We start from the raw sequence: 13,733 nt of genomic DNA on the forward strand, positions 1-13,733 counted from the left end.
ATTCTTGTGCTATAATTCAATTGTTTCCTTGAATAAAGAAACTAATGGACTATGTGCAACTCAAAATGTCTTTGGGTTGTAAATTGTGATTGAACACTCCTGTGCAAACTTACATCACGTCAAGTTTAAAAATCTGTCACAATGAGATCAAACCCACCGTAAACTGGAACAACAGGCTGCGGAAGTGACACTGCTGCAAAATAAATTTTGCAAACTGACAACAATAATAATTTCTGTTAAGAATAAAAGTACAACAGAACCAGAGATGTAAAACACCATATGTATTCCAAAACTGGATGAACGTACATCAAACAATGGTACATTATAAATTAAAGACAGTTTGAAACACACTTGCATGATTTAACATGGTTTTACGGAAATCAGATAGGTCCAAATATGTAATAAATACAAAAAGAAAACTGAATTAAATAAAAGGTACCTTAATATGCATACCACAGTGTAGCCAACTACATCAAACTTCTAATATCGTAACACTGAGAGATCAAAACAAAAATCATGCATGTGAATTCCCTATAAATTTCATTGCAGATGAAGATGTCCAAAACTCAATAGAAATTAATGAAATTAGGCATGCACCCTAAAGCAACAATTTTATAATCTCAATCAAACATGCTAATTTAAGACCACCAAATTTGATCCACAATTTCAAAAATATGCTACAAAAGTGCAACTATAAAAAATTTTTTAGTACATATATATATATTTGGCTCAGTCTTCTCCACAAGATGGGGTGAGTAAAGGAAAACCCAGAATCCATGGTCATAGGGAGTCAGTAGTGTCAACATTGCAAGTCCTGAATAAAAAGATGCTCAGTAGATTGGGCAGTTCTCTCCTCCAGAATATTAAGAATTTGGGATCTTGGTAAAATGTGTCACAATTCAGATACTCTACATGAAATGTTTAAGCCAAACACATATTATCTCACTGCATAGCTAGTTTTTTCTTCACATAACCACTGGAATGTTGGAAGCTAATAAAAAACAGTAACTTTTTAAACCTTAGCCACCAATCAGTCTAAGTATGATTAAACTGCGAGAGAGTGTAATCTGTTGAATAGTTTCATTATGTCAGAAGCATTTTGAAGAGCTGATAGACAATGAAACATCATTTTATGGGTGATGCACACTCTGATTTTTGCACTCAAAGAGACTACTTTCTACTAAGTCTATTAAAAACATTTAGTCTAAAGAAAACTAAAAGCTTCCAAAAACCTCGTTTTCCATAAAATCTGCTTGCAGTCCCAAAATATCAATGCCCTTCACCCATATGTATATACATGTGAGTAGCAAACAAATAGCCTAAGTGCACTGAAACAGATTAGATTACCAGATTTACATTTTAAAAAACCAAAAAGTTATACATAGCCTTAATCTACAATTCAAGATCACCCAAGTAAATTACAACTATCTGGAATTTCTTTTAATTATATATAACTTCTGCTCTTGGGTGGGTAAAGGACACATTAAGAACATCCTTTCACTAGTGCAGTATATACAAATGGCCTATCAATTCCTGCATAATGTTCATGGTCACAGTGGCATCAGAGCTCAGGTAAGATAATGTTAATGTGAAGAAGTCAATTGCCAAATTCTTGAAATCCAATTCAACCACCACCACTGCACCCCCACCCCACAAAAACAGAGAGCAAGATGGTGCATTTTTTTAAAAAATCAAACTCCCAATTGACACTAATTAATTCTTGGCTTTATTCAAAATTTTCATTTAGGAATTTAGCAGTTTAACTTCCAAACTAGACAAAGTAGGATTTCTGTATCTGCCCTTTTCATTAAGCAAAATACAATTACTATTTCCAATGTGTCAAAATACAGTTTAAAAGGTTCATAATGTGCATAAAACATTATATGCAGGATTTTGGGCATAAGGGTGGTATATTCAAGTAAACAAACCGTCTTAAACAGAATTCTTATTTAACCCTTTGACGACACATTGTTTTAAATGTACAGGGCCAAGTTGTTAAAATTCACTTCACTGACTTTTAAATTAACAGATTAAGTACAGCTGTGATGAGCACTACTTAAGATATTAAAGCTTGGAACTACTAATGCAGGATTTAAAAATGTGGATACTATGCAAAATTTCCATCTAATTGAACAAATTTCGGTACAATTGTGCCTTCTGGTCCTTCGAGCTGCACTGCCAGCAGCCCCTGATTTAACTGATCATGGGACAATTTGCAATGACCAATTCACCTACTAATTGGTATGACTTTGGACTGTGGGAGGAAATCAAAGGACCCGGAGAAAATCCATGTATTTCCTGGGGAGGATGCAGACTCCTTACAGATGATGTTGGCATTGAACTCTGATGCCCCAAGCTGCAATAGTGTCATGCTAATGGCTACGGCACTTGCTGATGATGCCCATTCCATTCACTTGTTCATCCAAAGTCTCAAAGATTGTTGTATTATCAAAAGGTTGTGCCATAAATGAGCTTGCACGAAATGGGACTAGTCAATAAATCTTTATTCAAGGCAGAGTACCATTATACAGCAAAATACCTTCAGTTATTTCAAAATAAAATTAAATTCGCCCAGTACAATAACGGGAAATAATGAGTCTTGTTATCCACAACGTTCACTGAGTGAGATTTAATTTGGGGAAGTTGAGATGAATACTCAGCTTTAACAGAACCCTAAACCGTGATCAGTAAGTTGAGACTTTTTTTTTAAGCACAAAAAAAAATCAGGTAGATAGAACCTCAGCAACAAAGTTGGTTCCTCCCAAAATATAGTTCATCCAATCCAGGCAATTTTTGTTAAAATCTTTCTATTCCTTTTCAGAACATAAATTTTGTTCATTTAAACATGCTTAGTTTTACACCCAGTTGATCTTTTACTTGCAATCATTGAACCTCATAACCCCTTGTGACATACTGCTTCATTTCCTGACCCATTACATAATAATGACCCAATGTGTTACCCGGGTGAAAGGAAGGCCCAAAGAGCCCATCATTTGGATACAATTAGCCGATTTCATCTGGGAGTCTAAAAGCTGGAATAATTAGCTTTCTGAGAAAGTGTTACGACATAGCATTCGACTGTGTAGTTTCACTGATGATCCCTGATAAATATTCATAATCTTAGTGAGGCCATGAGGGAAATCGAGAGTTCTTCCTACACCATCACAATACACTGAGTTTGATAGCCAGTGGAAACATTGTTTGAAATTGAGTTGGGTTAAAGAAACCACATGGACTCAAAACACAAATTTAATACAAAAATCAAACTTCAATGAAAATTAAATTTCCATATTGATGTTTTGTCAAGACATGTGCAAAATAATTTTGAATGTTTGATGCAATACAATTTTTGTTGCAATGTTAAAAGTGAGAGTAGAATGTAGATGACAAACTCCCATGTTTCATTTCAGACTGTCCACCAAGTTCTCATTTTTTGCTAAGTGATAATCAGATGATGCACTTTTTCCAGACAACCAGGAATTTGTTGGCTGAACCTGTCCATATACTCATGTGGCCTTTAATCATGACTTTGAGGTAACTGAACAAAACTAAAAAACCATTAGTATCCTACCCAAATTTAAAGGGAACCAAAACAATTTTTAAGTATTGCTTGCCACAGCTGTGCTACCCAAGACTATAAAGTATCCAAAAAAAAGTTGGAAGACTGAAGCTTGAAGCATTACCACAGGTCATGCAATTTATTGCTCATATTTCCAATGTAGAAGAAAAAGCTCAATAAGAGTTACGCAATTTCCCAGAAATATTAAACTTCAGGTACCAAAAATCTGTTCTCTGCTTGAAGAATCTTTCAACAAAAAAAATGAAAGAGCCTAACATTCCAGAAATGATGGCCCAACACTTATTAGTGCCAAGTAATCAATATAGTTATTGCAAAAACAGAAACAACTTGACAATTTTAATTAGAAATGGTACAATTTCAAGTTCAGAATCAAAATGGAATACAAAGCAATTTTATATATATTTATAAAGTCTCTGATTACATTTCAAGGTATGAACAAAAAAAATGCAATCCAGAATGAATGGAATAGTAGTGTTCTATACATGTACAAATCACAGCTTATTTGATGTGGATCCTATATATCGAATGTGATCAGATTTTATCAGTGGACCAGCTGACACCTCCTTTAAACTTAATTTTTGATGCAGAAGTATTCCATTCACAGTGTTCCTCCAATCTAAGGTCAAGAACATACAAAACTGTTAGTAAACAGTGGTAAATAACAGCTTCAAAACACAACCCAAAAAAATCCAGGTTTTTCAAGATTTCATGAAGTACTACTATTTTGCAAGTTGGTAGTACATAAATGCCAACATCAGAAGCACATTCTATTACTCAAATTTGAGGGATGAAATTTAGAAACAGGGCATTTTGAAAAACTGAACTACCTGAGTCATCTTTAATTGTTTGCTTCCTTTTCCTCTTGTACCTTTCTTTGAAAATGCTAAGCTGCCAATGAATAAGTGTGGAATAGGAGTGAACTGCCAATAAGGGCATCTCTAGTTTTCTTTGAATAAACCATTCCAGCCCCAATGATATTAGGACCAAATTACCTCCAAAATTCACAGACAATTTGGGATAAACAGAACTATTGATTGTTTTATTCATTCAAGAGATGTGGTAAAGACATTGCATCCCAAGGTCATGACTAGAAAGGCCAGCATTTATTGCCCATCAATAATTACTGTTTAAAGTGGTTGTGAACTCCTTCTGGTGAAGTTAATCTCTCAGAATTGTTTGGAAAAGAGTTCAAATGCATTCCCAAATCATGGTGGACCGTAACTTGAAAGAACACCTGGTGGTGATGATTTCTATGCTCCTGCTGTCGTTTGCCTTAAATGATGCTAACGGTCATTGTGAATAAATAGAGTACATTTTTCTAGATGGTTTGCACAACTACAGTGCCTGCGGTGGAAGGATGACATATTCAGAAGGGTAGGTGAGAAAAATGCAAGACCAAGACTTACTGAAAAAGTTACTTGGATGTTAGACTAAGTGGACAGACCATTACAATAATGTTCAATGGAGATACAGAAACTATAGATTTTGGAATCTGGAACAAAAGTAAACTGCTGGAAGCATCAGGAGATTTGAGTGAAGGAAGAAACTGACACCATTTCAAGTGGAGAACAAAGATGGCCACCACAAAAGAGGAGGAGGAGGATGGGTGAAACAGGGGGCCAGTAGAAGATAGGCTTTTGGGGGAGGGGTGAAGGATGATAGTAGGAGACAAGTGGGAGAGTGATTGCTTAATCCTCATACAACAGCTTACACAGCACCTACTGTTGTCCCTGCAATTACCTTCCATCGACGGGCATCATTGAGTCATGTACTCTTTGTCTAAAGATCCACCGAGAGAGTGATTAATGCTCCGCTTTTGTGACATACTGTTAGAATGTTGCAGATACTGGAGCGGCCTCTTCACTGTAACACAAATGAGTTAAATTCACTACTTTTTGCCATGTACCCAAGTTAAAATTAGTCATCTTACACACTTTGTGGGACAAAATGTCAATTTACTGATACAAATGACCAAAGTTTAGTGTGCTTTTTGAATCTGGCTATTACTCTTCCTCCATCCAACCCAAGTAAAATGAAAAAATTACTTATAATACACAATCCTGAATTTCAAAACATGCATATCACGTGGTACGATTATTAATAAAGTTTCTGAAATTTTTTAATGAAGTTTTCATTTCAAAACTAAATAATTTGGACTTACAAACAAGAAAATCTACAGATGCTGGAAATCCAAAGCAACACACACAAATTGCTGGAGGAACTCAACTGGTCAGGTAGCATCTATGGAAAAGAATAAACAGTCGACATTTTGGACAGAGTCCTGATGAAGGGACTCCTCATCTGATGAAAATGCTGCCTGGCCTGCTAAATTCCTCCAGCATTTTGTATGTGTTGATTTGGATTTAATTCGGCAGTGGCAATCTTGACTTTGCAACAAGATCATGTAATTACACTTCATTCAAGACTTCACACCTAATCAAGATTAATTTTTCAAAGATAATTTTGAAAGAATCCATGGAAAACATTGATCTATCAGAGAACAGTGAAATAAGTGTTATCCTTTAAAAATGTACATCCTTGTCTAATTGACAGTTTAAAAAGCAAAAATGCAAAATTGACAGACTGAGGAAACTATACATCACATTATCTAAAGCAACCTACATTCACACAATAGCTTCAGAATTAGCACTAAAGCTCGAAAGTAGCTGACTTCAACTAGTGATACCACCTGGCTAGGAAGGGCAAGGGAGTAAAAGAAACTAATATCTTGTGATCTCAGTATATGGAAAAAGAATAATCATTCTAATTCAAGACCAGTCTTTATTAATATGGATCAAATTAGTGGCCAATTGATCCCTAGGTTAGGCCAAATATAGCAAACACGACATGGTATCCTGCCAGTTTTACAAAACAATTAGCTGTATGTTAAGAATGGTAACATGACTTAAAAGTCCTATATGTACTCCACTCTCAGATCTGATGGCCAAACCTTTAGCATACAAAAGTATGAAGGAATCAAATTTCTCAAGGGGTCTTTTAATCAACTGAATTCTGATCAGCCTTTAGACCACAAGCAGCATCTGGATACTTGACCACATAGGTCCTTTAGGTATTTAACCAAGTATCACACTCATTCATTTCCAGCAGAGTTGTAGGACAATTACATTTGTCTTTTGTATGGCATGGAGAGATGTTTTACTTGCATATTACACTAGTAATACACGAGATGTACTAGGGAAATTTAAGAGACTACTGGACAGGTGTATGGAGGAATTTAAGGTGGGGGGTTATATGGGAGGCAGGGTTTAAAGGTTGGCACAACATTGTGGGCCAAAGGTCCTGTACTGTGCTGTACGATTCTATGCTCTATATTGATACAACAATCCAAAGCCAAGATCAGGTAAAGTCTGAATCAAGTTCTATACTCATTTTAACTTAACCGGTCACTGGATTAATTGACTATTTCTGTATATTGTGTTTTCTTTAAAAAAAATTATCAAAGCCTCTGCTGATAGTTGTCACAAAAATGCCAACTAAATCTTAAGGGATAAAGCATCTTCCACAGTTGTACTTTAAAGATATATGGGAACATAAATCTGCAAATCATAAAATTAAGGACTACAAAAGCGGGCATATTAGAATCAAATTTATTATTACTGACATTACGTCAGGAAATGGTACAATGCAATATATAAAAAGAACTAAGTCATAACAAATATAAAAAGACAAACTAGTGCAAAAAAAAAAACCCTATAAAATAGTGAGGTAGTATTCATGGGCTGCTCAGAAATCTGATGACAGAGGAGGAAGGAGCTGTTGCTAAAATGTCATCAGACTTCTGTCCCCCCTCCCTGATGGTAGTAATGAGAAGAGGGCATGTCCTAAATAATGAGGGCCCTTAAAGGTGGATGCTGCTTTCTTGAGGCATTACATTGAAGATGTCCTTGATATTCAAGGAGGATGGTATCTTTCCTGTAATATCATGGGATCTTATCTTGTTCGGCAGGCTCACATTTTGTCAAAGGCCTAGTGAAAATCCAAGTACACAACATTCCTTTTTCTCTTCAAAGAATTCCAACAGATTCTCTTTAAGGAAACCATGCAGACTTCAGCCTATTTTATCATCTGCCTCCAAGTACCCTGAAACCACATCCTTAATAATGGATTCTGGCATCTTTCCAACCACTGAAATCAAGATGTTGCCTTTGCTACCTCCTCCCATAGACGTTGTCACTACCTCCTCCCATAGATGCTGTCTGGCCTGCTGAGTTCTGCCAGCATTTTGTGTTTTTATTTATTTCCAGCATCTGCAGATTCACTCATGATAGCTGACCTATAATTTACTCTTTTTTTAAAAAAAAAACTCCCTCCTTTATTTCTTCATCTTCTACCATCGTGGTATCCACCACTAAATATCCTCACCACCCAGGACATACCCTCTGACCATTTCTACCATCAGGGAAAAGGAACAGGAGGCTGGAGACACAGTGTTTTTGGAACAAACAAGTCCTTGGTCCTGCTGATATTGAATGCAAGGTTGTTGTGACACCACGGAAACAGTTGATCTATCACACTATTGTACAGCACCTTGTCAGCATCTGAGATTCTGCCAATAACGGCTAACTGAGACTGAAGCAAGTGTGGTCCCTCAAATTCACTGGACTACGGTAAGTAAGAGGAACTGGAGAAGCACATTTTTTTTTGGCCCGAATGAGAGAAAACCAATAACCCCACTTATACCCTCTAACTAATTCCATCTTAAACTAGAAAAGCCAAGATGGGCTTAGCTTGTGCTTTCTTTAAACTTCCCACTGATATTTATCCTAAATGGCCATTTTGGATTTATCATAAAGCTGCAAGAAACTTGGAATAGTACCATGGAGAAGTATTTAACTAATTAATCTGGCTTAAACACAGTCATGATTAGTTAGTGAAAGCCATCAGTCACTTCTAGGCTGTTCAACACAAAACTAATGTTCTTTCACAAAATAAGGGCAAGTTCAAAGTACCTTCTTCTAGAACACTGACAAAATGAGTCTTAAAAAGACAACTTTTAAAATGGCATAAATCTTGCAAAAATATTAAATTATTTAAAATATGCCATTAAATTAAATATCACTCCATTTTATAACAAGGCTTCAATTCCTACCACCACTTTTTCCCCTGCACAAAGCAGAAATCAAGCAAGTTTTTTTTTTAAAAGGGACTGCAGCTATTCAAAGTTCCTAGTTACTACACAAGCCTTTCAAATTCCAGCAACTTTCTCAGAATGAAGACTCAGGAGGATTAATCAGAGCTTGGCTGTTGGACACAGAAACACTTGCACTAAATTTATGTATTTATTGAGATATAGCTGACGTTGTGCAAATAGTTTTTCCAACACCATCTTCCAAAGCTGATGCACCATAATATTATAAACACATCAGAAGATCCATAATCGACCAATAGTACTGTATCCTTAAAGGATATCAACTTACTGGCTGGAGGATGCAAACAGTTGCTGTGCAACAATAATCAGTTTTGCATACCCTTCGCTGACAAATCTCAATGCCCTGTATGTGTCCCAAGTTGCATTATGACCAGAAAACAGCAGGGGAAAATGATCATGTTAAAATTCAGGACAGGAAGATATCATTAGCATTTCTGATATGCCAGGGCCCTTCTCTGGCTACTATGAGGCTCTGCATGACTACTTGACAGCCTTCATTGTCATCAGTGCTGACAATCCCTGCAAAGTGCAAGGCAGCAAGTATGAATAAATTGCATTAAATTAAAAGCCACAAGCTTGATAAATCTCTACAGTAGCATCATACTCTTGTCAGGCATGATCCTTTCCAAGCAGCTGGCTTTATTTTCAGACATCAACCAGCAAGTCAGGCAAGATGGAATGTCGCTACCTTGATAGGGCCAACTGATGCAAAAATAACAGGAAATGAGTGGCACCAGCACTTTCCCGTCTCCTCTGGGCAAATAAAAAAAAAATCACTATGATGAACAAGCAGTGATTGGAAACATCATGGGCTAATCAAGCTCGCTGAGTGTAATGCATTTCCCATGTCACTCCTGATCTTTCATCCAACACAATACTCAGCCCAGAGAATGCTGTCACAGACCAACAAAGCCTATTTTGTAATTCAAAGGGCTCAAGAGATACTTTGGGCTTGAAGACATGTAGCACTTCCCGCTGCCTACGTTAGCGAGTGTAAACTGAAAGTTGGATCAGTGACACTTCTCATTCAATATCTATTTCTAGTGGAAATGGTGTTAAAAGATTTAGTAGGGTAATTAGTCCTCAGGCTTTCGTCTTACAGGTTCCAGACCTCTAACACCGACAGGCCACAAATTTAATCTAAAGATTGATGCTGCAGATTTAATATGAATCTTCATTTAATCCATCACATTTGCAAGTCAATAATTTGACTTCAACACAACTAAAGATCAGCAGTTTGTAGACAAGTTCATAGGCAATCATAATGAAGTTGCTGGCCCATAGCAGATGGTGTTGTCAGCCATTCAGCACATGTAAACACTGATTTGTTCCCTGCGCATTTTCTGTTTAAATGTTCGTACGAACCAAAAGGGCAGTGATGTTTTACAAAAGCCTCTAATAAAATGAACACAAATAAATGGCCCGTGTGAAACTGGTGAAATTAACATTAACTTTCTTTAAAATCAAGCTAAGTTTTCTGAACTTCAACTTGGCTTCTGAGAACTTTGTATACTTTTGGCATTGGAGGGAAAGGGGGAAGTCAGATTACAGAGAAAAAGAAAACAGCATCAAAATTAGAAATAACTAGTTTGCGACTTCCAAGATAAAAGTAAAATTTAAGTATCAGAGCACTAGGAGAACATCTGGATCTAGTCAATTAAGCAACATTTGAACCCTCCTCTTGGTTCCCTTGAATCAAATCCTCACGAGATCTCCATTTAAAAACAAATAAAACACTGCCTTCAGAAAGTTTTTTTTAAATGTTTTCGTACAGTATTGATAACACTTTAAAAATGTCTCAAGCCAAATATAAACTATTCCTACCTTCTTGAGCAGTATTAGGATCTCTACTGTTACTGGGTCCACAAGTGTCGTACAGTGAAGCAAGATCTTGTGGGCTGCAGGAATTCAAAATTTTCAATACATTCCAATGAGAATCAATTCCACTTAACTCCAAGGGTGATCCTGGTTTAGTCGATACCCCTGTGCTTCTTGCCTGAATAGGGGATATCTCCTGAGATAGTTTCATATTTCTTCCTTGGATACTCCTCCTGATTCCAAATGAAAGCTGATCATTTCTTAAAGGACTATTTATTTTCATTCTTTTAGCTGTAGGCTCATGTGAGTCCAAACCTCCCTGATTCTCAGATACATTAGTAAGACACATTTTGCTAACATTTGAAGCCCAGTGACTGTCATATCTAAACAAAGGTCCCATGGGTCCTTCAGATTCATAGTCCAACTTAGTACCAGACTTGTCAGACATATTTCTCTTACTAGTACCAGCTTCTGAGGATCCATTTATTTCTGTCTTTTGCACCACCTCTTGCATCTGTCTAGTTTCAGAATGTATAGATCCATAGCTTTCAAGATGTATGTTAGGATTCTGGATCACCTTGAATGCTTTGAAGTCACCAGATCTAGAATCTGCTGCAGAGGGAAGGAGATTATTGCACAGAGACTGGTGAGAGGAAGATGATGATTTTGCTTTTCCAGGTAGCAAGTCTGAAGCATCCGGTGGACCGGCTGGTAGTGGTGACTTGGTCCGGCGTGAAAACTGTTTGCTCATTTCTTTGGTGGCAAGCAAAGAAGAAACATTTTTACCTAATAGTGCAGGGGGGCATCCAGTGCGCCTGCTTTTAATTGACTCGTTATGAAAAGCATTTCGAAATCCATTTACTGGACTTAGGTCAGGATTATATTTATGTACCAACCTTTGGTGCATTACTAAGACCTCGGGGTAAAAAGTTCTGTAGGTACAATATGGACACGCATTGCTCTGTAAGGCACTCTTGGAAAATGAGGTAGGTGCATTTCCCTGAGGACTACTACCACTGCACAGGCTTTGCTGATATATTGTGGTACAAAGATTTAAAGGCTTTTCTGATAAGCTGGATTCATATTTATCACAGTAGTCCTCCATGTTACCTCTAGCACTAATGAAGCATTGGTCATTTATTGAAGTGGATTCCACCTTCATACTTCTGGCATTATTCTCTTGTGCACTATTTTCTGCCATTAAACATTCCTCCAAGGCCTTAGAATCATCCAGTTCAATAACAACCTTTGCATCCAAGTTACTTCTCTGCAGCTCAGCCACCAGCTTTTCATCCTTTGATTTCTCACCATACGGAACAGGCAAAAGTGTTTTGCAGAAGATCTGTCGATTGTGATGGAAACTTGTACTTGTGTTCAGGTCGGGGAATTCCCTACTCATGTTTGAAAAATCAGCGTTTTGAAAAATTGGACTAGTAGATGAATGAATCCGTTTTTGTTTCCCCTGAGGAAAGTCTGCATCTAAATCTTTGGCACTGCCCAATGAATCTGTAAACAACCTTTTGCCGTCAGCGGATTCTTGAACAGGTTCGCTGATTTCTTTTGGTGCTACTTCCAATTTTGCAGATGCCAATGCATTCTTCAGAGGTTCACTCCTTTCTTCAGTCCTTTTCTGCTCACCCTTGTGATGTCGCTCCAAATGATACTTGAGTGAGGTTTTTTGAGCTGCAGCATAGTCACAGAGAGGACATCTATGTGGTTTTTCACCTGAAACAAAAAGCAAATTTTACTTGTTTTAAATGTCCCACAATATTAGAACAGACTACAATTACTTAAACCTTTAAAAAAAAAATCCATGACCCAGAAGCTCAAAGTAATTGAATGATCGGATCTGGAACTGAAATTGTTATTTCAATCTTGAGAATCATGAGCCATTTATGGAGAGAAAATGATCTAGTGACATTTTTAAGATGAAGCAACGGTTGACCATTATTAAAGAGGAAGTTTTGTTGCTAGCAGTGTGTTTTTTATAATTATGAGATTGATAACAATAATCTGAAGCAACACATACAAAATACTGGAGGAACTTAGCAGGTCAGGTAGCTTCTATGGAAATTCATAAACAGTCAATGTTTTGGGCCAAGACCCTTGTTTAAGGCTGGAAAGAGAGAACGCCAGAATAAAAAGGTGAGGGAAGGGGAAGGAGGCTAGTTGGAAAGTGAAGCCAGGAGGGTGGGAAAGGTAAAGGGCTGGAAGAAGGAGGAATCTGTTCAGAGAGGAGAGAGGACCTTAGGAGAAAGGGAAGGAGGAGGGGAAGTGTTAGGCAGCTAAGAAGAGGTGAAAGACCAGAGTGGGGAATAGAACAGGGGAAAGGAAGGGGGGGGGGGGGGGGGAGAATAATACAATAACCTGTTTTATTTTAAAATAAACACCAGCTATGAGTAAGGCAATCAAGAATTATGAATGAATACTCTGACACCCCTCAGGTTTCACATCTACCTGGTCACGTGCAAGGAAATTGAGCGAGATGTGCAAGCTTATAGCATTGGGACATCACCACTAAAGATGACATGATAAAATTCTTAAGGGAGCAGCCAATGATACGAGTATACCAGAGCTTCTGAGAGCAGTTACCCTCAGTGAGCCACGCCAAGTCCTTAAAAATACAAAAATACATGTTTCAATTTAGCATAATGTATCACAGACGTTTAATGGACTGTAAATTAAATGATCAGGATGGGCTAGGTATTCAGGGATTTATCTTCGAACCTGGATGAGTATGCTGCAGTCGTTACCGACTTCATTAAAAGCCCTGTGGATGAGTGTGTGCCCACAAAGACTTACTGTACATTCCCAAACCAAAAGCCGTGGATGAACCAGAAGGTACGTCATCTGCTGAAGGCTAGATCTGTGGCATTCAAGTCTGGCGACCCAGGCCTGTACCAGAAAACCAGCTATGATTTGCGGAGGGCTATTTCAAGGGCGAAGAGATAATTTCAAATGAGGTTGGAGATGACATTGGATGCATGGCAACTCTAGCAGGATTTGCAAGACATTACCTCCTACAAAGTGAAACCCAATAGCATGAATGCTTCACTACCAGATGAACTCAATGCCTTCTATGCCTGCTTTGAAAGGAGAACACAACTACAGCTGAAGATCCCTGCTGCACCTGATGACCCTGTGATTTCCGTCTCAGAGGCCGAT

At 37.6% G+C, this 13,733-nt stretch overlaps 1 protein-coding gene across 4 annotated transcripts in view; it reads right to left on the reverse strand.

The window, feature by feature from the left end:
• Positions 1-266: 266 nt before the first annotated feature.
• znf217 (zinc finger protein 217) overlaps positions 267-13,733 on the reverse strand; it is a 61,230-nt gene continuing 47,763 nt past the window's right edge. For all 4 annotated transcript variants that reach the window (XM_073061631.1, XM_073061633.1, XM_073061632.1 and 1 more), the window contains exons 4-6: positions 10,575-12,293; positions 5,321-5,443; positions 267-4,196 (exon numbers count right to left, since the gene is read on the reverse strand). In XM_073061631.1, coding sequence (XP_072917732.1) covers positions 5,337-5,443; positions 10,575-12,293 — 1,826 coding nt within the window. In that variant the 3' untranslated portion in view covers positions 267-4,196; positions 5,321-5,336. The remainder of the gene's footprint in view (positions 4,197-5,320; positions 5,444-10,574; positions 12,294-13,733) is intronic.

The sequence above is a fragment of the Hemitrygon akajei genome, chromosome 11 (assembly GCF_048418815.1).
Source record: "Hemitrygon akajei chromosome 11, sHemAka1.3, whole genome shotgun sequence".
NCBI classification, from domain to species: domain Eukaryota; kingdom Metazoa; phylum Chordata; class Chondrichthyes; order Myliobatiformes; family Dasyatidae; genus Hemitrygon; species Hemitrygon akajei.